Source organism: Castor canadensis, chromosome 14, assembly GCF_047511655.1.
Source record: "Castor canadensis chromosome 14, mCasCan1.hap1v2, whole genome shotgun sequence".
Classification (NCBI taxonomy): Eukaryota; Metazoa; Chordata; class Mammalia; order Rodentia; family Castoridae; genus Castor; species Castor canadensis.
The window spans coordinates 76,859,966-76,884,963 of record NC_133399.1 but is presented as its reverse complement, the minus strand read 5'-3'; the positions used below and the strand labels follow the sequence as shown (position 1 = coordinate 76,884,963).

The window sequence follows — 24,998 nt, the reverse complement described above, 5'->3', positions numbered from 1 at the left end:
ATTCTCTAAATTTTTACCAACGCACAGTCATAGATTCCCAAAATCCTGTAATCAATACAGCAAATCCATTGCTTTGACAATATAATAATTTAACTGAACACAATATTTTTATTCTCAAGCATAAGAGTAAAGAAAAGTAAAAAGAAAAGCTACAATAAGAAATTTTGAAAAAATTTTAAAAAGAAATAGCTATTCATGAAGATGCTTATATGCTCAGGAAATTCTCAAATATGATAGTTTGGCCATTTAAATGGGCTTAAAATTTAACTATTATATTCCAAATACATTTGCTTATTTACAGTGAAATATTTGATGATGCATCAGAGGTAGACCAAAATATGGTAAAAAATTGTTGTTTATCACATAACATTCAGATTGAAGGTGTTGAATGAATTTAATATTCAGCATTGGTTATATCAAATTAACTCCGAGAATATTTAAAATTAATGTCTTGCTTTGTTGGAAAAATTCATGCCAATACGTGTAAATTATTTACCTGTACACATGAATATTTTGGTAATGAAACATGCAAGTGAGAAAACTAAAATTTTATTCCTTCTCTAAATCTATAGTATCCATTAACTCTTTAGTTTTAAACCAATAATAATCATATTTTATGTGATAAAGAAGCTTACATCATGTAAAATAGGCAAGAGACACCAAATTTGGTACATTTGCTTAAATATTATTTAAATATCTACCATTTAAATTTAATTTGGATAAGAAGTAGAACTTTTAACCTACATGACTTGGGCAAAGTTTTAAAGAAAAGATTTACACATACCTACCTCAACAATAAGTACCTCAACCATAATTTGATGTCTGTAAGATATGATCAATGAAAAGAACCACTGAAGGAGTTCTTTTTTAAAATAATTAATCCCAGACCTTCCCAGGAAATTCTGACTTTCTAGATATACAGATATCAATGGAGCAATTCAGATTAGCCAGTGACACAAAATAATAATAAGCCAACTGTCTAATAAAACTGAATAAAATTTCATGTGCAACTACTGCTTTGAAATGCTACAGTAATTGACATCTGAGTAAGAGTTCTGTCATAGACTTAATTCTTTATCTGGCTGAACATGCAATAGAGCCAAACACTTATGGCCAGTGTTGCCAACTCATGGTGGTTGTAGTGTTGCATCATTCATTGATTTATTTTCAGCTTTTTATTCTGTAATAAAAGTCTCTCATTTGACTTTTTCTTTTTGTTCCATTTACTCATTTATAAATAAAATGTTCTATTCATTTCCCAACTAGAAATCTTTCAAATGATGGAAGAAAGGCAATTACAATTATCCCTCATTGTCTATGGAGGACTAGTTCCAGGATCCCCCAAAGGTTATAAAAATCTGCAGATTTCAAATCCCTTGTATAAAACCGAAGTACTGGCAAGCAACCTACTCATATCCTCACACACAGTACTTTAAATCATCTCTAGATTACTAATAAACCTATTGCATAATAATTGCTATGATATAGTATTGTTTAGGGAATATGGTAAGAAAAAAATCTGTACATGTTCAAGACAAATGTAATTTTTCCCGAAATATTTGCAATTGTTGTTGGTTGAATCCAAGGACAGGGAACTCACAGATAAAGAGTCCTGCTTTTATGGCACACATTTGTCATAAAAGTTTTCACACTGCCTTCACCTGAATTCATTCATCATTTTATTTTACACTCCTACCCCTGAACATATTTTTCAATTAGCATATGACTCTCTACATACTCTGTATTTCTCTTGATAAGCATAGACACTTATTCACAAAGGTGGCTACACACCAGCTCCGAAACTACAAAGGCAACCCTGTTAGAGCTTCAAGTTTCTCAACTACTGTTTTCTAGATATCTATCAAGAAAGGAGTAAGACTTTGAGCAGTGTGGATACCTTGTCAGAAATGCTTTGCTTTTTTTAAACAGAGTCCACCTTTATTAGATTGTTGTTGGTTATTAATGGAGATGGTTTGCGTTTAATCCTATTTGCTACATCATTAGAGCTATCCACAAAGAACAGCTTGGCTGTACACAGTGAGACTATAATTCTTCTATATTCGTTTCTGAAATTTTGGTTCAGTAGTCCATATATAATTGCATTGAGACAGCTGTTGAAATATGCCATATAGTAACTAGCCACAAACAGCCACTCCGGGATCCTGGGGACCATGCTGGCAGGATCCAAGGCTACAATAAGACCAATGAAGTTTAGAGGAGCCCAGCAAATGGCAAAAAGTACAAAAACCACAAACATGGTGACAAAATTCCTGAAGTCCTGTGGTTTCAGTTTGGGTTTGTTGTCAGGTTTCACCCTCCGTCTGACCCGAAGAACCAGGATCCATATTCTTAGGTAGCAGAAGATGACTATGATCATAGGAACGATGAAATGGAAAACCACCACAGCTATTGTGTACACTGAACTGACAGACTGGGCGAATGTACAGGAGTAGATCCTGGGGTCGTACTGGAGTGTTCCAGTTCGCAAGTTGGGCATAATTGCCACAACTGTCAACATCCATATCAGGAATACATAACAGAAGGAATTTTTGTTAGTGTACAGCCTGTCGTACTTGAGACTGTGGCAGATGTAGCAGTAGCGGTTAATGGCAATCCCAGTGATACTGAATATCGAGCCAATGACACTCAAGCCCATCAGAAAACCACTAACTTGACAGTGCAGATATCCCATGTTCCAACCATTGTTAAATATTGATGTCAGCACCAAAGGGTATGGGTAGATGGCCACCACCAGATCTGCAACTGCCAGGCTCACCACAAATATGTTTCCTGAAAGAAAAAGATTTATACAACACAGGTTAGTATTCAGCACTGCATGGATTGCATTGTTTTCCACAATTATTAAAGAGCTGTTTCCATAACTTGTGTGACCAGATATCATAGATACTGCCATATTGTAAATTAAGTGAATGCGATTTTCAGCAGGAAGTAAGCCCATTGTTGTCCTTGTCTAATCTAGTCTACTCTCTATGCACTTCTGCATCTCTAGAATAAGGTAGAGTCCATATCCAAAGCTGTTCACTTTCAAACTAGCTTTTTTTTTTTAAGTCTTGGGTTCATTTTACTTGTATGGTATCTTTTGTTTTAGAATCTTCAACATTACCTGAGAAATCTCATATCAAGTTATTTCTCAAGCCAGCCGTGACTTCCTGAAACTCCAGGTTTTCTGTACTGTCTAGTCTAGTTCTTCAGCAGTTATCAAATGGGCCTCTATTTAGATTTCGTTGTTGAAGGGCAATGGATCCTTGTCCATATCACAAGCATTAAGAGAAAAAGGGCTCTGTCGTCAGCTGTCTGGATTAAAACACTGGCTTCATCCCCTACTAGCTACGTGACTGAGGAAAGTTATTTCACCTTCCCAAGCTTCAGTTTCCTCTTCTGTAAGATGGGGATAATGACAGCATCTTTCTCACAAGGTTGTAGTGAGCAATAAATGAGGCAGTCTATGTCAAGCACTGTGCACTATTTCTATGCAAAAGTTGTTCATGTTCTACGACTCTCTCACTTCACATCAAAAGAAAAAGAAATTCCCTTCAATCTTATAAAGAAATTAAGGTTTAAAAATTAATCCCTAAATATCATGAGTGATAATTTTGTATATGAATATAATAACTGAACACATTCTTAATGTATAGAAGAACTCTAGTCAAATTTCATAAGATGTTTTACAAGTATGCTCCTTTATTTTGTGGCTTTTTAATCTTTGTTTCTTACTACTCCTTCTGCCTTGAGTGATTCCTCACTCCAACTTCTTAACCTCTACGTATTTTTCCATGTCCATCCTAAATGAAGATGCCCAGAGCCTTTGCTTATTTGCCTTGCCAGAGATAAACATTTCTTCCTTCAAGGGTACCTAAATCACTTTGTTTATACCATTTTCAATTTAGATTAAATTATAATAAATTTTACTCGATAAAAACTCATTAAATGCACATATGTATTTGTATTTATGGAAATGAATAGACAGGAAAACTCAGCAAAACAAATAAAATTGCAATACAGTAAGAAGTACAAGAGAATGTACACAGTAAGAAAAAATGAAGAATGAAGTAGCTAGATAGAAGTAGGAGGGGCATTCCAGGAGCAGTGAAAATATATTTTGCCTTTGACAAAGCAAGTACTTACATATTTATTTATTTATTATTTCTTTTATTCATATGTGCATACAATGTTTGGGTCATTTTCCCCCCTTCCCCCCCTCACATATTTATTTATAAACTTGGCTTTCCTACATTTTTAAACTGCATCTGCTGAGACTATGTCTTTCTCCTATTTGCATTTTGAACAGTACACAGTACAATGACTTTTGCTCATGTCTGATGATATAAATTAAATTGTCACCTTCCAACATTGAAATAAGATAGGTTTTGTATTGAAAATTCCTATTTCATTAATTTTATTCCTCTAGGAAAATTACTCTAAAAAATGAAGCAAAATAGTAGTCATGATGTAAGAAAAGCAAACTTTATGGCATTTAAGAATTTCAGATAAATTGCTATAAAAGTAGTCCTTAAAAATTTCTTATATTATTCAAGTTAATTTGTTAGAATGACAAATTAATTTTTCTCACAGATAAATTTCAATTGCCAGTGAAGTATTTAAATTCCTAAATCAGCATAGTTTAACCAAAATTTTAATTCAAAATATTTAAAAATATGTGTAGTATTGAATTCAGCAACAAATTAAAATGTCATTGAAACAGAACATTTTTACACAGAATGTCATCCTGACAAACTGGCTTATTATAGATTTATTTTTAAAGAGTTTAAAATTAAAATCGCAAATGATGTCATTTTTTTCATGGCTTTAATCCTATGTTTCATTTGTTTTATAGGACTTATACTTCATTACTGTTCAACTAAGTACACTAATTAAATCTTCAGTTTAATTTTCTTTGAATTAATCTCATTTTGCAGATGTTTGGAGAAAAAAAATAAAGTCGCAGACACTGTGCAGAAGTGGCTATTGGGTAGCTCAGCTTGAAGCTTCTTCATAGCTCCTGTGTATGTACGGGGGGAAGGGGAAGAGGAATTTTTTCATTTAAGAACTCTACCATGTAAGGGAAATTAAATAATTTAATCATAATTATACATAAGTATAATATTCTATTCTCAAATCTGTACTATTTCAGATAAATTAGCAATCTATCCATTTTCGCAGATACAAAAGACTCCGTGGACCCAGAATGATAGTGTATTCTGCAATGTAAAATGTTTGTCAAAATCTAATAATTTCTTCTCTATCAGATTTACTTGCAGTCTTTACTGTGGAGGAAATCATAGAATTATGCAAGGTTAAGATGAAGAGGTACACTATTAGTGAACATCTTGTATAATTCTTATTTTTTTATAGTAAAAGTAATAGCAAATTTACTAGGAAAGGAATTTAACATAACAGGATAAAGGTGAGGAGAAGTGGGGGGAAAAAGGAGAAACATTTCCTGTTCCCCATGCAGCAAACAAGGAAAAGATAGAAACATGGGGTTAAATTGGATGAAGTCATAAAACTAGCTAGTGAAGAGTCAAGAATGTACAGTATTGTTTATTCTTTGGTATTGCCCAATGTATTTCCCTGTGCTCCTCCACAGACAGGAGGGTCTGCAATGGAGTTCCTTAGCCAGGCTCTGGCTTAGAGCCTCTTCAGGCATCATTCTACAAAAGTACATTAGAACTAGAAAATTATAGAGATGATGGGAGAGGAGGAGGGAGACCATGTAGAGGGCACAAAAGTAGCGATAAGAAGAAACACATAACAGCGTCTGTGATTACAGACATAAACTATAAAATACACAGTGGATTATAAGCATATCTCTACTTTTTACCATCCCCTGACAGCCCAAGGAATCAACTTCATGAGGGCAGTGCTTGTCTCAGACCATCACCACTATGAGCAGTACTTGGCATGGAGTTAAAATGTATGGTGAGTTTTCATTGTGTCAACTTAACTGGCCTGAAAAGACATTTCATTTCATATCTCCAGGTTAACTCTCCCTACACGCGATTTGAAAGATGTATGTTAACCAACAGTCATACCGAAAGACCTGTGAAGACCAGCAAGCAACATTGCAGGTCTAGGAACTTTGAGTCTCGTCTTCTGGTCTGCAGTGGTGATGGGTCAGCAGCATGCTCACAGCAACTCCAGCTCCTGCTGAACTCTGCTGGCCTTGGAGAAAGTGGGAGAATGACCCACCCTGCTGAGGGGAGTTCTGTTCATCCTCCTAGGTTCCAGTCCTTCCTCACACATGCTAGTGTTCCTTGCATCCATTTCCTTCTCTGTGGACTTTAGGCTTCAGCACAGACACAAAAGAAATAGCCTCGGTCAACTCTTTCATCAGCTCCCACAATTTTTGTAGAGATTTCATTTCTGGGATTCGCGGAACCCTGACTGGCTCAGAATTTGGTAATAGGAGTGGACCAAGAAGAACTATAAGGATAGTCTCTCCATATTAGTACTGGGTTACCTGCAATTGCTCTGAAATAGGACCAGATGTAAAGTGTTAAATCCCCTATTTCTAGTGTCAAAGGGGACACATGTATTTCATGACATGCAGTGCCAAAAGTTACTGAAATTGTCATGAGTACCACCTTCCAAGGTAAAGAAAAAGTTGTTACTTTACCCCTCTCACCACTAAGAATAAAAACATACCTCCTTTTAACATACTACACCAACATAATTTACTGAGTAACCACAAAAGGTTGTCAGTTTTTATTGGAGCCCAGAAAAAGAAAAGTTTCTGAAATTACCCAGTCATTCAACCCATCTGATTCAATTGCTATTGTCTAAAGGTGGATGTACACACACACACACACACAAATTCACATGTGGAAACTTCATCATCAACATTAGAGTATTGAGGTGAGGTCTGCAGTAAGTTATTAAGCCATGATGGTAGAGTTCTCATTCACAAACTTAGTGACCTTATAAAACAAGTATGAATGGGCTGTTCATCCCGTCTACCCTTTCCATTCCTCCTACAACATTCATCCTTTCTAAATGATGTTCCACAATCATGGAAGCAGAAAATAGCCCTGTTTCTTCACCTTGGACTTTCTAACCTCCAGAACCATGAGAAATAAATTTCTGTTATTGATAATTACCCAGGTATTTTATTACAGCAAAAGTGTATCGAGACACTTTTTTTTTTAAAGTGGGTGACTTTTAATACAGATCCTTGGGACTTGGCAGCAAATCTGTACTATCCTCTGCAGATGAGAATGCCTCATTTGAGAAGGAATTGACTTGCTACTCAGCTAGGTAGAATCTTGACCATGTACCACCAAATGACCATGTGATCTGAAAGGTCCCAAAGGGAGTAGGTGTTGTCTGACCCACCAAATCATAAGGTTTGGCATGCACAGTATCCAATAGAAATGGTATGTCCAAGATGTGCTCAAGCAAGTCCTTAAGGCCCAAGTAGGTTGCACAGATATCCATGACCCACATCCTATTCTCTCAGTATGCACCTATGGCCTCATAGGGAGCTCCCTTTGACCAGATGAATAGGAAAGAAGTTCTGGCTTGGTTTATGGTTGGTTCTTCACAATATGTTGGCACTATCTGAAATTGGACAGCTGTAGAACTGCACTGCAGTCACAATCCAGAGTGGTCCTGAGGACCAGGGTGAAGGAAAACTCTCCCCATGAACAGAACTTTGAGCACTTCAAACAGATCTTCAAACTAGTTGCTCATTTTCCCCAGAAGTAGAGATGGCCACGACACAGAGCAACACTGATCCATGGGTGACACTAGTGGCCCAGCTTGATGGTCAAAGATTTGGAAGAAAAATGATTAGAAAGCCAGTGGCCAGGGGGTCTGGAGACGATGTGAGCACAAAGATCTCTCAGTGTGGTCATTATTATGAAGATATTTCTCTCATATGAGTGCTCTCCAAAAACCAACCTCAACAAAAGAAAAGCTTGACCATGCAACCTGTGGACTATTTATCTTTCCTCACTCATGACTGTCCTTGATCAATGGGATCATAAAGTTGTCACAACAGCAAGGATGGAAGTTCTTCCAGGACTCAACAACATAGATCACACTCATGAAAACAGAGTGCTGCCAACAGTGAGACCAGCACTACTCTCCAGGAAAATCAACCAGTCACTCATGGTAGGTTGACACAAAACCCCTTCAACCGTCAAAGAAGTACTTTGCTTCAGTTTCAGCAGCAACTGGGTGAGCCTATGGCCTGTTGTCCAGGATGTGGTTTGTGCTTTATATTCCCAAATTTCTGAGGGTTGGGTGTTTCCACCAGGCGTACAGCTGCATCCTATTACAGAGATTGCCCTCAGTGACCAATCACGGGCACCGGAAACTCAAGTAATGGCAACACTGTGGATTGATTTATGCCCTAAGGTCCCAAGACCTTAGATCAGGCCAAGCCTAAGCATTACCTGAGATTCCATCCTTGCCCTAGTCTGCTTTCCTTGTCTGTTTACAAGTGCCTCCTTAGAGGACCCATCAGCAGAGCATGCATGCTCAATTTTGTCTCTGATTCTCTTTCTAGAAAATCTAAGAGAGATCTTCAGTTCCATGATAAGATTGGGAGATTTTCTAAGGATGTCACTAGTTTCTTGGTAGAAAAAGAAGAACTACCTCTGTTTTTCTTACAGAAACAAACAAAGCTTATGGGTGGAAGGTATGGGCTCTAAATACTTTCTGGAATTGCTCTTCCATCCTTTCATCCTCACTGTGCATGGACATGTTTCCAGTATCAAAGCAACAAAAAACTGCACCCTTTTGCATACAAGTCAGCCTCCTCTAAGAGTGTAAGAGCCATTGACTATAGGTATGAATCTTTAAATTCTCACTGTGAGCACGAAACTCAGTATATGGTGTGTGCTCAACAGGGTTTGTGGATGAATTAATGCACTCTGAGTCTCCAAGTGATATCCATTCAGAAGAAGAAATTAGTTGCTCTTTTGCTCTTAACTAGCAGAATGTTGATTTTTCTCAGTAGGTCCAAAATCATTTCAGCTACTTAACTATGTGGAAAACAAGAGTAGAGACTCACTGAATTATTGTTCATACAGATTTTAAAAAAAGAAACTACTGTCTGAACTTTAGCATCAAAGTAGTAAATGCTAGTTTAGACAAGGAAAAAAATGGACTTTAGACATTCTTGGAAACACTTTTCATTTGTTTTACACAGAAAATTCATGAATTCAAATCTAAGGAGTTTGGTTTAATGAAGAATCTGTTATAAAACTGATTTGCATAAAACAAAACTCCATGAGAATAAATGTTAATGACATGACAAAGGAAAACTGAGATGCTGGAGGCATCTCAGGAATATTTTTTAGCCATGTGAGCGTTGTGAAAAGCTTTATTTTGGAATATTAAAGCACTCAGGCAATGTCTTGACATTCTTGAGCTTTAAAGGATTATGTTTTAGAAACTTACCTTTCAGATTATTAGAGGCAGTGTGCACCATAAAACTTTACACCTGGATTCAAATCTAGCATATGCCACTTGCTAAAATGCTTTTGGGAAAGTCATAGGTCTCAAAGCCTGTCTCTTACTGCATAATAAATCAAGTTTATTTGATTTATTTGATTTGAGAGTATAAGCAGCACATAGTTGGCTCTAGATGAATGCTCACTTCTTATTTCTATTCCCCTGTGATGAATCTCACATGTTGTGCTTCAAAGAAGGTTCTTCCCATAGTCAGCAAGCCTTGGCCGAGGAGGCCCTCCTGCCATTCCTACAATAGCAGGGCTCTCTCCAGGGCAAATAAGCTGTCTTTTAGCCTTCTGCCCTCTCTAGGTGTCAGCTTCTTTCTCTCCCCTAAACTGTTCAACAATTCTGTCTACAGTAAATCTTTTATTTCCTCCCCTTTCATTTTAAATCTACCTTTCTATAATATCTGTATTCTACTCATACCACCTTGTGCAAACTTCTCTCCAGTACCTCTTCTCAATCTCTTCCTTAAAGTCTCTGAAATATAATATTCTGTTTATATAACACACTGACCATATCATACTCTGTTCATATATATATACCATGTCCACATCACACTTACTCATATAACACGCTGTTCATGTAACAGTGTCCACATCACACCCTCTTCATAGAGTACCACTCATATACACTGGCTGCATCATTCCCTGTTCATCTAACACAATACATGGAGAATTTCCTCTCTTTTGTCTTCTTGACCCCACTTTGATCTCTTTAGACTAAGATTGGTCAAGTAGTTTAATATAAAGTGATACACATAACCCTCTTGTTCTAGATCTTGTTCAGTTTTGCAAGTAAAAAATCCCAAGAGGAATTCTCATTTTCTAGGTTTGGTTATTCTTTTCTCAGAAAAGGTGGTTTAGGGAGACATTTTTAGTATGTAAAACATTCATGTTACAACCAAATTGATCCAACCTTTCCTCTTTAAGCTGGTGACAAATTACTGATATCTGGACTGTTTTCCACCTCAGAGAATTCAGAATGAAACTTCAAAAATAAAAGTGTAATATTTCATCCATATTAATAGGCAATCAAAAAAGCTATGTTAACTCTGTTTAGAATAATAGTCTTTATTTCCTTAGGCAATTTTCCCAACCTTGAAAGACTCAATGAAAATCCTAGCTTGAAAAAACAAATTATTGCACTAAATGATGGTTCTAAATTGCTAAAAGAATTAATATCATTATTAGATATAGTAAATCATAATACTGCCCTATTTATATATTAAGAATAACTCAATAAGAAAAAGAGAAAAGTTAACACTGGCATGGTATGAAATAAAATTCTTGTAAAAATAATTTTTAAAAGTTCAAAATCTGGATATTCTTTTCCTAATAAACTTTACTCTCACATTCACTATAAAAATTCAAAATTTGACTTTATTTTCTGATGTGTTTAGAGCATTTACATACCTTGAAGGGTTAACTACTATATTCTGCCTTAAAATTAAAATATACTAATTTGTCATAACTCTATACCAATAATACAAAATGATTTATTCTGCTAACTGGAAATGTTATACTTAACTGATAACTAACTTGAAGTATAGTCATCCACTTCACTCTTGAAACAGTATAGTTTCAAACTAATAAGTGAGGAAAATGTACAAGCTCAGCAAATTGCCCAGAATCACACATCAGATGGCTTTGTCAGAGTTCTACTCCAGGCTACCTGGCTCCAGAGGCTACATTCCTCATAGGGAGTACTGAGGTTTGAACTTAGAGCTTTGTGCTTGCCAGGCAGGTACTCTAAGCTAGGTCTCCAGCCCTTTTTTGCTCTGGCTATTTTGGAGAGCCTCACTTTTTGCACAGGCTGGCATGGACTTCTATCCTCCTATTTATGCTTCCCATCATAGCTGGGATGACAGGCATGGACCACTATACCAGTGTTTTCAGTTTAGATGGGGGTTTCATGAACTTTTTGCCTAAGGTGGCCTTGAACCATGATATTCCCAATCTCAGTTGGGAGCCACTGCACTCAGCCACAGAAAATATATTTTTTAAATGAGTCTAACAGAACTAATTTTCCATATATAAGGAATGTTTGCTTTAAATAATATATAAAAATAATCATCTTTTTAAAATGCATTTAGTAAATAATATAATAAGCTAAACACAAAAATGACAATAGCTGAAAGTATTCCAAATTAAAGTACAGAGAACAATTAATGATAAACTTTAAAAAAAAAAAAAGTAATGAAGGTAGGCACCAGAGGCTCACACCTGTAATTCTAGCCACTCAGGAGGCAGAGATCAGGAGGATCATGGTTCAAAGCCAGCCCAAGCAAATAGTTCTCGAGACCCTGTCTTGAAAATACCCAACACATTTCTTCGTTGGGTCATTGATGTTTTGGGAGTTTAGTTTTTCGAGTTCCCTGTATATTCTAGTTATTAATCCTCTGTCAGATGGATAGCTGGCAAAGATTTTCTCCCATTCCATGGGCTGCATCTTCAATCTGGTGACCATTTTTTTTGTTGTACAGAAGCTTTTTAGTTTCATGTAGTCCCATTTGTTAATCTTTCTCATAGATACAAGTACAAGCAATTATATATATACATGGAAATATATACAGAGTATGTATATGAAAGTGGAACTGACAGAGGAGACCAAGGGAGGAAGAAAAGAAAAAGAAAGATTGTGAATAATAATGAAATATATCACATTTGTGTTGGAATAAGACAAAAGGAAACATGAAAACTATTAAACAACGCAGGATGAGGGAAAAGGGCAAGGAAGTGCAGTTAAGGGGGCCACATTAACTTAAGCACAATACGCGTACAAGCAAAAATCCCACTGAGCAAAGAACAGACACCTAAACAATGAAGGACAAGAGTGAAAAACAGATCACGTGAAGGGAAAGGCAGTAAAGGGAGAGAGAAGGTCGAAGAAGGAAGTTAAAAAGATGAATATGGGTGATGTATTTTTTACAGAAGAATGAATACAGAATTTTTTAAACTGTTGAACTCACCCTAAGAAGAGGATCAAGGTAAAAAGGTAGAAAAGTTAAGGGGATTAATCAATTTGGGACACAATACATATACATGGAGATGTCATAATGAAACTCTGTATAGATATCTTAAAAAGCAAAAATGTCTTTTTTTCAGAAGCAGAGGACAGGAACATAAATCAGGTCCTGTCTGTGGTATGGTACCAATGGGAAGGGGTATGTAAGGAAAGGATTTACGAGGGTGAATATGGTGGAAATCTCATGTACTCATGTATGAAAATCGAACAGTGAGACCTGCTGAAACTATTCTAAGCATGAAGGAGATGGGGTAGAAGAGGATGATGAAGGGGGTGAATTTAACTAAGATATGTAAGCATTTTTGTAAATGTCACAATGTTCCCCCAGTATGATAATATGATAACAAAAAAAACTTCAGAAAAGAAAATACCCAACACAAAACAGGGCTGGTAGAATGGCTCAAGTGGTTCAAAAGTTCAAATGCTAGTGCTGCAAAAACAATATCACTCCCCCAAAAAAGTAATGAAAAGTAGAAATAAAATTAAAATTAAAACTAATGGACAAGCTCTTAAAAGTAAACATTAAATTCAAGGCAAATTTTAAAAGAGAAATAAATTAACTAGAACAGTGTCTTGACACAGAGGTATGTCCCCAATGCTTGATCCTATACCACCTGGCACATAGGAGACACCCAACAGGTATTTAAATAAGGAGAAAGGAACAAGGGCATGAAAGATAACAGCAAATTATACCTTTTGGGATCACAAAAGAGGAGTTTTGTATTCTTAAACACGTGAAGGAAGTCCTAAGAGTAAATACAAATTACTGATTATAAATTTTAGCATGTACCATTTAATAGCTATATGAAAAAATAAATACAAATTTAAGTTAACAGGATAGCTCTGAAATTATCCTCTGAGAGATGTCTTTCAGGCTGTATCATTTTTCCTAAAAAGAGATGGAGCCAATGTATCAAGCACAAATAGCTATGCTTTGTCATCATCATTGATTAATTTCTCAGAAGTCTCTCATTAATTCTGTCTAATCTAAAGTTGCTTCTTAGGTGGCCTGGTTTCCACATTGCTCTAGTTATATTTATTGTTCTCTCATCCCAAGGTAACAGTCTTTAAAATTCTCACGACTGCTTTACATCCCAGCTACCATTTCCCTTGAGAAGCCTTTTGGTTATATTCCTACGTTTCTGTTTTTCTAATTTGTACTTTATGTTTTATTTTTTATTTACTTAAACTTATTAACTTAACCAATAAAAACAAAAATTGTATATATTAGTGAACTGGTATGTGATATTTTAACACATACATACAATGTGTAATGTTTAAATAGGTGAACCATGTCTTTCTCCCCAAAGATGTATATAATTGGTCTGTGGTGAAAACTTTCAAACTCCTTCTAGCTGTTGGAGATGTACAACACACAATTGTTGTCTGCAATCACCCTATTGTGTGATAGCACACCAGCACTTCTTATTCCTAACTGCAGTTCAATACCCATTGATCATCTTTTCCTCCTCCTTCCCCCATCCATTCCCAAATTCTGGTAGCTACCATTCTACTCTTAACCTCTAAGACATCCACTTCTGCAGATTCCACAGATGAGTGAGATCATGCAGTACTTGTCATTCTGTGCCTGGCTCGTTTCACTCAATATAATGGGCTTCAATTCCAATTTAAATCTTACTTTTATTTTAAAATAAAAAAGAACAGAAATTTTAAAGTACCTCAATAGATAGAAATCTTTAAAAGTAGGAATCATGTTTTATACAAGTTTAGCACAATGTCTTTCATTCTGACAAGTCATCAAGAATTTACTGACGAATCATATTCTGCCCTATAATGTAGAAATATAGTGAATATTTTATTCAAATGAATATTCAATTCAATCAGCATCAAAAGTGTTTAATAGCAAAGCAGACAAGCATTCTTAAGTCATAAGCACAGCTGCTCAAATTACATGCAATAACCTGAAAACATTCAGTGCCGAGTTGATATATTGTATTCCTTGTCCCTTCTGCTGAGATTAATTCCTTCACTGTGATTGACAAAGGTGCACAGCTCTGTGGAAGGGTAAGTCTTTGAGCCCCTCAACAACAACAACAACAACAAAAAGTTCAATTCTCATCTGCAGCATTATTAAACTTCACTGTAAGTTTCTGAGATAGCCCACCTCTAGCGTCAGGTCAAGTTGATTGGCCAACCTATGAGAGAGGTGAGAAAATTGGGGAGCAGATTAAGAATCATCTTTATAAAGAGGAGTGGACGATGTGGTGATACCAAGCAGAATTTTGAATGTCTTTTAAAAATATCCACCAATTGCCTCTTTGGTAGCCAAGAAAACCCTATGTGCTTTTCTTTTAAAGACAGGGTATCTCTGCCAGCCAGCTGGGTAACTTAAAAATAGTTAGGAAAAGGGGGAAAACTCAAGACACCTTGTAAATATCTTACTATTCACCTCAAATATTCTAGGCTTTTTTTTTTTTTAATGAGCAGAAGAAACTCCAGGGAATCTGTGGTAATTTAAAATGTTTTCCAAAGCAAAAAGCTTTCAAAACAGGTATTTTAAGAAACAGAAAAAACAAATAAGTGTTAGTAAAAACTAATAGCAGAAGGTTTAGTTTAGGACTATTTTATCCTCAACTTTCAAAATTGCCAAGAGAAAAGAATGCACAAAACTAGCAAAGAGTTCTATTTCAGAGCTGGATATGGTGGTACAAGCCTAAAATCCCAGCTACTCAGGAGGCAGAGGCAGGAAGATCATCATCCAAAGGCCTGCCCCAGGAGAAAGGTAATGTAAGACTCTTATCTCAAAAAAAGAAAGGGAGAGTTCTGGACATGTGGCTCAAATGGTAGAGCACTTGCCTAGCAAACTCAAGTCTCTCAGTTCAAATCCCACCACCACAAAAATAAAAGAGTTCTATTTTATCCATGATTAATTCAAAACTGAAAGTTGCTACTAAGAATACTTTCTTATAAGATGAATAGCTGGAGAAACCAAAGATCAGCCCCAAATTCAGTCGTGTATTAGAGAATCTGAAGCCATTGTTCTACAGCTGTTAGGGAATCCTGGGAATTACCTTAGCAAATTTGTAAAAACTTACAGTTCCATAACAATGTATGAAATAAATGGGGGTGTGTGTGTCATGCCAGATGTGGTGGTGTACATCTGTAATTCCAGTACTCGGTGGCTTAGGTGGGAGAATCATTTGAGCCTATGAGTTGGAGACCAGCCTGGGCAATATAGGACTCCATCTAAACAAAAAGTCATAAAATTTAAACAGCAGCTAAGCTCATAATAGAAGATAATCAACAAAATGTCTTTAAAAGTAAAAACTTGTCTCGAATCAATTATTTCAAATATTGTACAAAGCTTTGGAGAAAAATTACATCAGTGCTAACAAGAAATCCATCAGCTTGGAGACTGTGTAAAGCATAAGCCTTGTTAGCTTGAAATCACTGTCCAAGTCTGCACAATACAGGTAAGACCATAAATTTTTGACTGGTGGCACAATTGTCCCAGAATGTTATTGTAGCTTCAAGAACTGATTCATTTAAAATTAGAGAACAGTATAGATAAGACTACAACTAGTCTCTGAATCTCATACCTATTTGCTGTGGAAGATAATGGTTATTACAAAAGGGAAAACTGAGCACCAGGGAATTTGTTGGTATTTGCACAATGTCACAAATGAGCATAAGATCCATTAGACTCCTGACTTTCATTTCTGGTTGATTTCACTTTCTACCAGTTCACATCGTACACTTGTTTTTTTTAAAACACACGTAAATGAACTGAAAAAAATAACCTAAATAGAACTAATTCTATTTAGAATAGAATGCATGATAAAAAGAATGTAATACCATTGTTTGTTTAGTGCTTTATAACTTCAAAATGATAGGCTGGTGGGTAGGTAGATGGATGGATGGGTGGATGGATGGATAGATGATGGATGGATGAATGGATGGATGGATGGATGAATGGATGGATGAATGGATGGATGGGTGGATGGACAAATGGATGGGTGGATGAGTGGACAGAAAGATGGATGGATGAAAGGACAGATGGGTGATGGATAAATAGGTCGACAGGTAGGTAGATTGTTGAGCAGACTCTAAGTTTATCTTCCTAGCTTATCATGTTAGATAACAGTATTAACCCTATTGAAAAGATGGAGAAACTGAGGCTTACAGAGATTGAGTAATTGGACCCTAAACATGCTACAGATAATGACTGCAGATATGACTCAATTTGGCTCTTCTGACTTTAATTCCTGTACTCCTTGCACTGTACCACACTGGGTTGGCTGTGTTCTGGAATAAGAAATACTGGATAATTTATCTATAAATCTCATGTTTCAGATGTCTTATTTGCCTAAAGAAGTTGTTGCTTGAACAAATAGAACAAATTGTGGACAAGTGCTCTGAAAACTGAAAATTGCTCTGGGTGCATAATTCAAACCACTGAACACAAGAAATTAGACATCCTACACAAGCAAGCTATTTTCCTACTTCATAAAAGACAGAAATCAGATCAAATCAGCTATCTGGGAATAGAGAGTACAATTCTACCAGTTTCTTACCTTTATTTTCTCAAGCTTAAAAAAACTTCAAACACAAATTCATGTATAAATTTTAAAAAACAAAACAGTAGGGTAAAAGCCTAACTCACATACTCATTGGATTTGGTTCTATATGGGTACCATACACCACTTGTTTTTTAAGTGAAAACAGTCACCCCAAGATGACCAGCAGTTTTCACAAAATCCATTATGCACCAGAACAGTGGAGATGAGACTGAAGTTTTATCACAAGAGATTTTGATTTACAGTACCTTGTTAAGACACTAGATCAGCTTGTTAAGATTTGTTGCACAATTATTCAGCTACAGAAGTTAGACTTTTATTAATATTTTATTTACCTTATATCTGATGTCCATCATATCATGTACAGTGAGACAGTACAAGAAACAAAATGGGTCTTTATGGAAAAATCCTGAAACGGTGAAATGTTTTAAAGGTGTTGTACAAAAATACGTGTTTTTTAAGAATTCTTTTTGAGAGTCAGGTTACAACAAAAGCACCTGCACACCCATGTTTATTGCAGCACTATTCACAATAGCCAAGTTATGGAAACAGCCAAGATGTCCCGCTACTGATGAATGGATTAAGAAAATGTGATATCTATACACAATGGAATTTTATTCAGCCACAAAGAAGAATGAAATTTTGTCATTCGCAGATAAATGGATGGAACTGGAGAACATCATCTCTTAAGTGAAGTTAGCCAGATTCAGAAGGCACAAGCCACATGTTCTCTCTCATATGTAGAATATAGACCTAATATAAATGAAGCAATTATTATGAAAAACAGGTCACATTAAGGGAAGGTCACACATGATAGGGGAAGGGTAAAAGAAGGAAATTAAGAAGGTGAATATTGATGGTGTACTCTCTATACCAGAATGTATATAGAATTTTTAAACTGGTTGAAAGCACCATAAGAAAGGGACTAAGGTAGAATGAAGAAAAATAGAGGAGATAAACCAATGGCATTATAATACATATATACATGGAAATGCACAAGAAAACTCCCTATGTAGTTATCTTTATTTTAAACAAGCAAAAATGTCATTTCTTTCTCATTTTTTTTCTTTTTTCTTCTACATAATAGGAGGGTGGAATGTTTGGGGGGTACCAGTGGGAGGGGGGAAGCTGGCAGGGAAAGGGGTAGGAGGGTGAATGAGGTGTAAATAATATGTACACATGCATGTAAATGCAAAATGATACCTGTTGAAACTGTTCCAGGAAATGGGAGAAGGGAGGATAAAGTAGAGTGGTGGAGGGGGTGAATTCATGTATGATCTATTTGATACATTGTAAGAACTTCTGTAAATGCCACAGTGTACCCCCACCTAGCACAACAATAAAAAATTCTTCTGGGATTTGGACAATTGCCCATGTCGGATATTTTATTTTGCTTTCTGGTTTTGCTTTTTTAAGATTCCGCAGAGCACTGATCTTCAAATCATCAGTAAGCCATGTGACAAGAGCCTTTTATGACCTCAATGCAGGCATCTTGGATTAATGCTGCAGGAGAGTGTCTGAGTCTTTATTTTAGAAATGTTCATCACAGGATGAAGTGCTTATCTTCCATCCTCCTTTGAACACCTACTCAGAGTATTTGCTCACCCCTGTGAACCTAACGCTTGCTGTTCTCTACACAAGTATTGTTGTAACTGAATGGTCATGCTGGCCACCTATTCAGGCTGTTCCTCCTAAGTGAATGCTCCTGATGGGGTCACTACAGTTCTAAACTCTCACCTTGGCCCAGCCAAAGGCATGAAAGTTAGCTCAGTCTGGAGAACTGCTCCTGGCACACACCATTAGCTCATCATGAAAGTCCCCAGTTCATCCTAGCAAACTCATGAAGGCCTGCATATGTCCCAATCCATAGTTCTTTATCAGAAAGAGTTCCACCCACTCTTTGTGGTTCATTAGTTCATTCTTCGCCGAGTAGGAAAATTACACGGGAAATTTAAAAATCTTGTAAATGTCCCTTGGGAAGTAAAGCAGAGAAAGCAGATGTTATTAAGAGATCATTTTCTCTAATAGAGAGATAGGTGAGAAGTAAACCAGCTAGTTTAGGACAAGCACGGCACTCTGCTAAGGACACACTTTCCTAGATCTATGTTGCCTGTTGTTATACATGTATATGACATTGTATCCACGATCCTCCTCATCGCTAGTCAGCTTCTTAGCAATGTAAGTTCTAACTTACATTCTAATGTAATTAGAATTAATTACATTTAATTCTAATGTAAGTTCATTTAATAATCATGAGATTCAAAGGATATTAGAACTGGAAAGAAACCTACAGGTCTTACACAGCCCCATCAATGTGCTGATCTGAAAAACAGCCAAGAGATAAGGAGACATTTACAATCACACTAAAGAGCCTCGGAGCACAGATTCTGGAAACATTCCCTGACCAAGTCCTCGCACTCCCCTATATTATCTGATGTGCTTGTCCCCAACTCAGGAGTCATTGATTTATGAGCAGCTGCATAACTGTACTAAAACAGTCATCTCTTGGTATCAGTACCTGATTGGTTCCAGAACCCCTGTGAATACACAAATACAAAGATGTGCAAGTCCCTTATATCAAATGCATGGTATTCGTATAAAAACTACCCACATTCTTCTGCATGTTTGAAATCATCTCTGGATTACTTATAATACCTAATAAAATAGAAATGGTAAGCCAGGCATGGTGGTACATATCTGTAGTCCTAGCTACTCCTCGAAGGCTGAGGTGGGAGATCACTTGAGCCCACCAATTCAAGACCCTTGTCAAAAAATAAAAACAAGAACCAATGTAAATGGTTACTGTTTAAGGACTAGTGACCAAAAAAGTCTAAATGTATTCAATGTGTATGAAGTTTTTTCAAATGTTTCTGATTTTGGTTGAATCAGTGGATACAGAGTCCTAGGATGTGTAGGGCTAACTAGCCTTGTTTTACCCCATCTTTGCATAAAATCCATCTTTCATCATTTGTCTTTTTTCTGAGCCCTCTCCTGATATTTCTGAGACAGTAAGTGAAGCATTCCCCTGGCTCTGATACCACTCTGCCGTTTTCTTTTTTTTTTTTTTTTTCCTTCAGTACTGGGGCCTGAACTCAGGGCCTACACCTTGAACCATGCCACCAGCCCTATTTTGTGATGGGGTTTTTTGAGATAAGGGCTCTCAAATTATTTGCTGGGCTGGCTTCGAACCGTGATCCTCCTGATCTCTTTCTCCTGAGTAGTTAAGATTACAGGCCCAGCTAACTCTGTCCTTTTCTCACAGAACACCAAGGGGCCCAGAATTCAGATTGAGGTAGGTTGCTTCCGGGGGCTCACGGGTCCCAGGTGACTCAGCAACCCTGTGTACTATTTTGGCCACACTGTTAGTCTACCCAGTTTCATGGACTCATGTAAGAGCCAAAACATCACATAAAGTATTATTTTAAGAAATTTGTAGATGAACTTGTAGAATATAATATGCATATAAATTCATTAGGTAACAGAGATACAAGTGTTTCTACCTAGATAGAATCCAATTAAGGTGAATAAAGTATGAGATGAAGGCTTAAGAAACAGATGAGTGAGAAGGAAAGAAAAATAAGGGAAGAGAAAGGAACAAATGGGAAGGAAAGGTGACAAGAGACAGGAAAGCCAGGTAGGGCACACAGAATGGCTAAGGGCTCAATCAAGGTATCTCAGTGGGACAGAGGCTGGAATGGTGACAAGCTAAAGGTGTATTTGGGTTAAAGTTACTCGAGAAGGCAGTGAGTCTCAGCCCACATTTTCCTGAGCAACGGATACAAGCTAAAAGTCAAACCCACCTCAGGAAACAATTTGCTCCTGGATGGGAAGAGTCAAAAGGATTAGTTTTCAGTCCCTAGGGTAGGCGTAAGTTCTGTCAAGTAGCAAATAGTAGCACCGTCATCTCTCCACACCCGTTTCCAAGTTTCTCTGAAAGATGCTGGCCACATGCGTACATACATATGTAAGAATACATTAAGCTGTATACTTAAATTGTATGTAATTTAGTATGTGTAAATTATGATTCAGTTTAAAAATAAAGACTTTTTAATAGGCATACCTAGAGTCTATAAATATCTTAAAATAGCCTTGGTGCATTCAAAGTTGAATACAGAGCTCTTAAACCAAGGTTCAATTTCTCTCCCTTGTTTATGAGAGATAATGCAGGGCAGATATAGACCATAGTCCCTGTAGAACCAAAAGAAGCAAGTGTAAGAGTGCCATAGCACAGTGTCAACCATCTGGTTACAGAATCATTCTGGGGACAATTTTTTTACAATTTTTGATGTTTTATTTATCTTGCCCTGTACCCAGACTAAATAACAATAATAAATTTCTTTACATGGTTATCTTTCTAAAAATGCCTTATGGCCCTATCTTCTAAAGCAGAACTGTGTGCAGGATTGGCCAGGGTCGTAATTAATAAATAGCTCATTGTGCTGTAGGGTTTGAGAAGAGCCCAAAGGTGAGCAGGTTCTTCTGCTTCTTCATGGAACACCCACAAAACGTGATTCTTGTTCAGTTTTTCAGACCTGCCTTTAAAGAGTCTTTTTCTTTCTCCTTTTATTTATTGTTTTTACATTTACTTACATGCGTACACATTGTTTGTGTCACCTCCCCCCACTCCCCACCCCCACAAACCCCTGCTTCCAGGCAGAACCTGTTTTGCCCTCTTCTTCTCCGATTTTGTTGAAGAGAAAACATAAGAGATAATAAGAAAGACACAGTGTTTTTGCTAGCTTGGGATAAAGATACGAGTCTTTTTTAATGATGCCCTTTGCCACCATGTGCTATTTCTTTAAGTGTGCCAATCTTTTTCCTAATTTACTGCTAATAGTAAATTATATTGGGAGCTAGACCCCAATATAAAGTATGGAATACTATGTTAGAACAAACTGACTATGGGTCTGTCACTTTTGCTAATTTTCCCTTTTTTTTTGTCTATATCCTACACAAGTTAGGTTGCCAGATCACTGAGCAGAAGCCAGTAACACTGTATTCTTGCTTTATATTTTCTTTAGCAAAAAGTTGCTTCATTTAAGTATAATGTACATGTAGAAAATTGCACAAATCCTAAGTCTGCACCGCACTGATTTATTTTTATTATAAATTTTTTAAAATTAGGATATATTTGTTACACAGGGAGAGATTCATAGTGAATTCCAATTAGGTTTATATTGTACATTGGTTAGATCACCCTCTCACTTCTCCCCCTCAACCTCCTGGTGATAAACAACAACAAAACCCAAACATACATTATCATCTTTTCCAAAGTATGTTCATATGCATCATTTCATTAAGTAATTGCAACAATTACAATTCGACATTGTATATGGCTAAAACAATCAGATATTATCTCTCTCGGACAAATGGTGGAAAATGAGGCTTGGATCACGAGTGATTTCTCAAATCAGAAGGCAGAGAGCAAGGATAAAACCCTAGAGTTCCACTTCATTATGTACGAAATTTACTCTGAAGACATATGTGGTAGTATTGGCTCTAGTTATCAAAATGTGGACAGAAGCAGAGCAAATATTCTGCCAACACTTAAGAGCCTCGTGATTGACAGAGCCGTGTCTGCTCTGATCGGTCAGTGTCTCAGCCTACAGATGGTTCAACAGTGTAAATTTCTTCCCTAGGAAGTCAAAGACCAACATACTCCCTTGAGGGGAGAAATAACTCTAAAATCATACCAGTTCTTCCAAAAGAAAGAACTATTTCAAAGTTTAGATGCCTTAGAATCCTTTCCATTCTCTTTTTCCATCTTTTCATTTAATAATGAAAATAAATGTAACTGAAATAGAAGGACTGAACAAATCATCAGAACTTTTAATAAGCATCCCCAAACTTCTATTTGAATCAGCTGTATCTGTCACTGTTCCAAATTGCCATCTCTTTTAGAAAGCCTCAAATAGTTTAAACTCCAACAGGGCTCCATTTGAACAAAAAGTCCCAATGATTAAAACTTGCAGATTAGAACTCACTGAGGACCTCCCAGTCTCCTGTAGCAATGTAATACCTAGCAAGTAAGCAATGCAGTGGGCAGGAGAACTTTTCATCAAGCACCAGAAGCAGAATTATCCCATGAGTGTGGATTTTTCAGATGAAGGATGCTACAGGATTCAAAGTTCCCAAAGCCTGCCCAGCATGTAGTCTGAAAGACCCATGTGCCCTACAGTGGGGTCCTCCTCTGTAAGGTGGGTAACAATGGCACCTCATCATTGGGCTGGCCCAAAGATTCACTCTGTTAGTGCTCACAACCACATCTGGCCCAGGGAGAGCTGAGAGCTGCTTTTATGTCTAGGAAGGAATGAGCCCCATCCCCACACACTTTTTTTTTCCTGTGCTGGAGATCAAACCCCGGCCTCTGGGATTCTAGACAGCATGCTGACAAACACTCTACCACTGAGCTACACCCTGGTCTTAGCCCCATTTTGGAGGCAGAATTGCCCTACCTTCAATCAACTGTGATTTGAGGTTATTCAATTTACTAATTTAAATTGAATTTTTATTATTAGGGGCTTATTAAGTAATTCTTAAACTATGTCCTGCCCCAAGCATTATAGAAAGCAAAAACTAGAAGGGGAGATCTCCCCAAAAGGAGCTGAACAAAATTGGAGCTTTTATAAATGGTCTGGTTTACAACAAAAACACCACTCTGTGTGAGTATTTAAGTGCACAGCATCTTCCCTATTCCACTTGTTCTCCCAAAAGTTTGTCTCCAAATAAAGGACAGGAAATCAGGCATCTGAACACCAGTTAGAAGTGTGAACATCATGGGCTAGGGGAGAAACTATCCACTACTTCAATCCTGCTCAAGGATAAAGGAAGTTTAACTCAGGCACAAAATTAGCTCTGGTCCTACACGAGATGTAACTGTATTCTTTACTACACCGTCTGTTTTTAAAACACAAACTTGTTGACTTGCAGGGGTAAAAGGGCTTTCCAAAGCATGTTTAGGAGGTATGTTATTGTTTTTTCCCAATTGTAAGCTTGTAAGTGAGAAACAACAAAACTAACAGTTACACTCTCACCTTGCCAGCTTATGTATTTTCTCCTATTTTAGCAAAGTTGGAAAACTAATTTATATGTAAAACCAAGCAACAGATGAGTTTCTAGATGGGATTTGAAAGGATGTCCTGAGGAGCTTTCTAAACCTGCAGGCAATGTCTCTCCCCCTAATAAGTTCCAGAAATAGAAAACTAGAGTAAAGAGAAGTCCCCAAAGTAAAGAGAGGCTCTCTGGGCAAGTTTTCTTCTAACTGTTAGGGACTTCTGATTGTTTTGTGAAAAGGCATTTTAAAAGGATGGGCAGGCTAAAGAAAAAGTGAACCGACAGCCCTGAGGAAAAATGATCTGAAGTCCCTAGATTTTATGGAAAAGACTTCTGTGAACTTTCCTCGGGGCTGTGGGACCTGCGTTCTGCAGGGTGTCGCACAGGGGCCTGGCGCTGGGTGACATCGCACTGGGTGACATCGGGGCGGCCCCGCAGCCCATGGGTCCCGGGACCCCCCCTACCTGCGTTCCTCAGCTTCTTGTTCCGATACACCGACAGGATGACCAGGAGGTTGCCCAGGATGTCCACCACGATGGTGAAGATGAGGATGAAGGCGAGCGTGGAGGCCAGCCACGAGGGTCGAGGCCGGCCGCCCTCCCCGCCGCCCGGCGCCTGCTGCGAGGCGTTGAGCAGCGCGCTACCATTGCCCCTCATGGTCCCCGGGGCGCGTCACCGCCGCCCGGCCACCGCCCCGGCCGCCCGCGGGCAGCGCCAGCCCGCTCCACTTTTTATGTCCCCGCACGGCCCTCCCGCGCCCCCTCCGCATCCCGACTGCTCCTTCGCCGCCGCGCTGCCCGCTCCCCCCTCCCCCCGGCCGGACACCCACTGTGCACTTGGCTGCCACAGCCTGGGGACACCTGGTGACGCCGCCAAGCAACTTGGACTCCGCGGCTCTGC

General features: G+C 37.7%; 1 protein-coding gene across 1 annotated transcript; it reads right to left on the bottom strand.

The window, feature by feature from the left end:
• Window positions 1-776: 776 nt before the first annotated feature.
• On the bottom strand, window positions 777-24,755 carry Mtnr1a (melatonin receptor 1A). Its single transcript, XM_020165401.2, has 2 exons — window positions 24,563-24,755; window positions 777-2,790 (listed from the first exon to the last, which is right to left on the bottom strand). Exons 1-2 carry the CDS (start codon window positions 24,753-24,755, stop codon window positions 1,922-1,924), a joined length of 1,062 nt encoding a protein of 353 aa, XP_020020990.1. The 3' UTR covers window positions 777-1,921.
• Window positions 24,756-24,998: the final 243 nt, after the last annotated feature.

Bases quoted from the DNA above. Each gene is read 5' to 3' on its own strand.
- Mtnr1a (XM_020165401.2), bottom strand. From the start codon at position 24,755: ATGAGGGGCAATGGTAGCGCGCTGCTCAACGCCTCGCAGCAGGCGCCG. The intron at 2,791-24,562 runs GTAGGGGGGGTC...TTTTTCTTTCAG, and splicing joins CAAGAAGCTGAGGAACGCAG to GAAACATATTTGTGGTGAGC.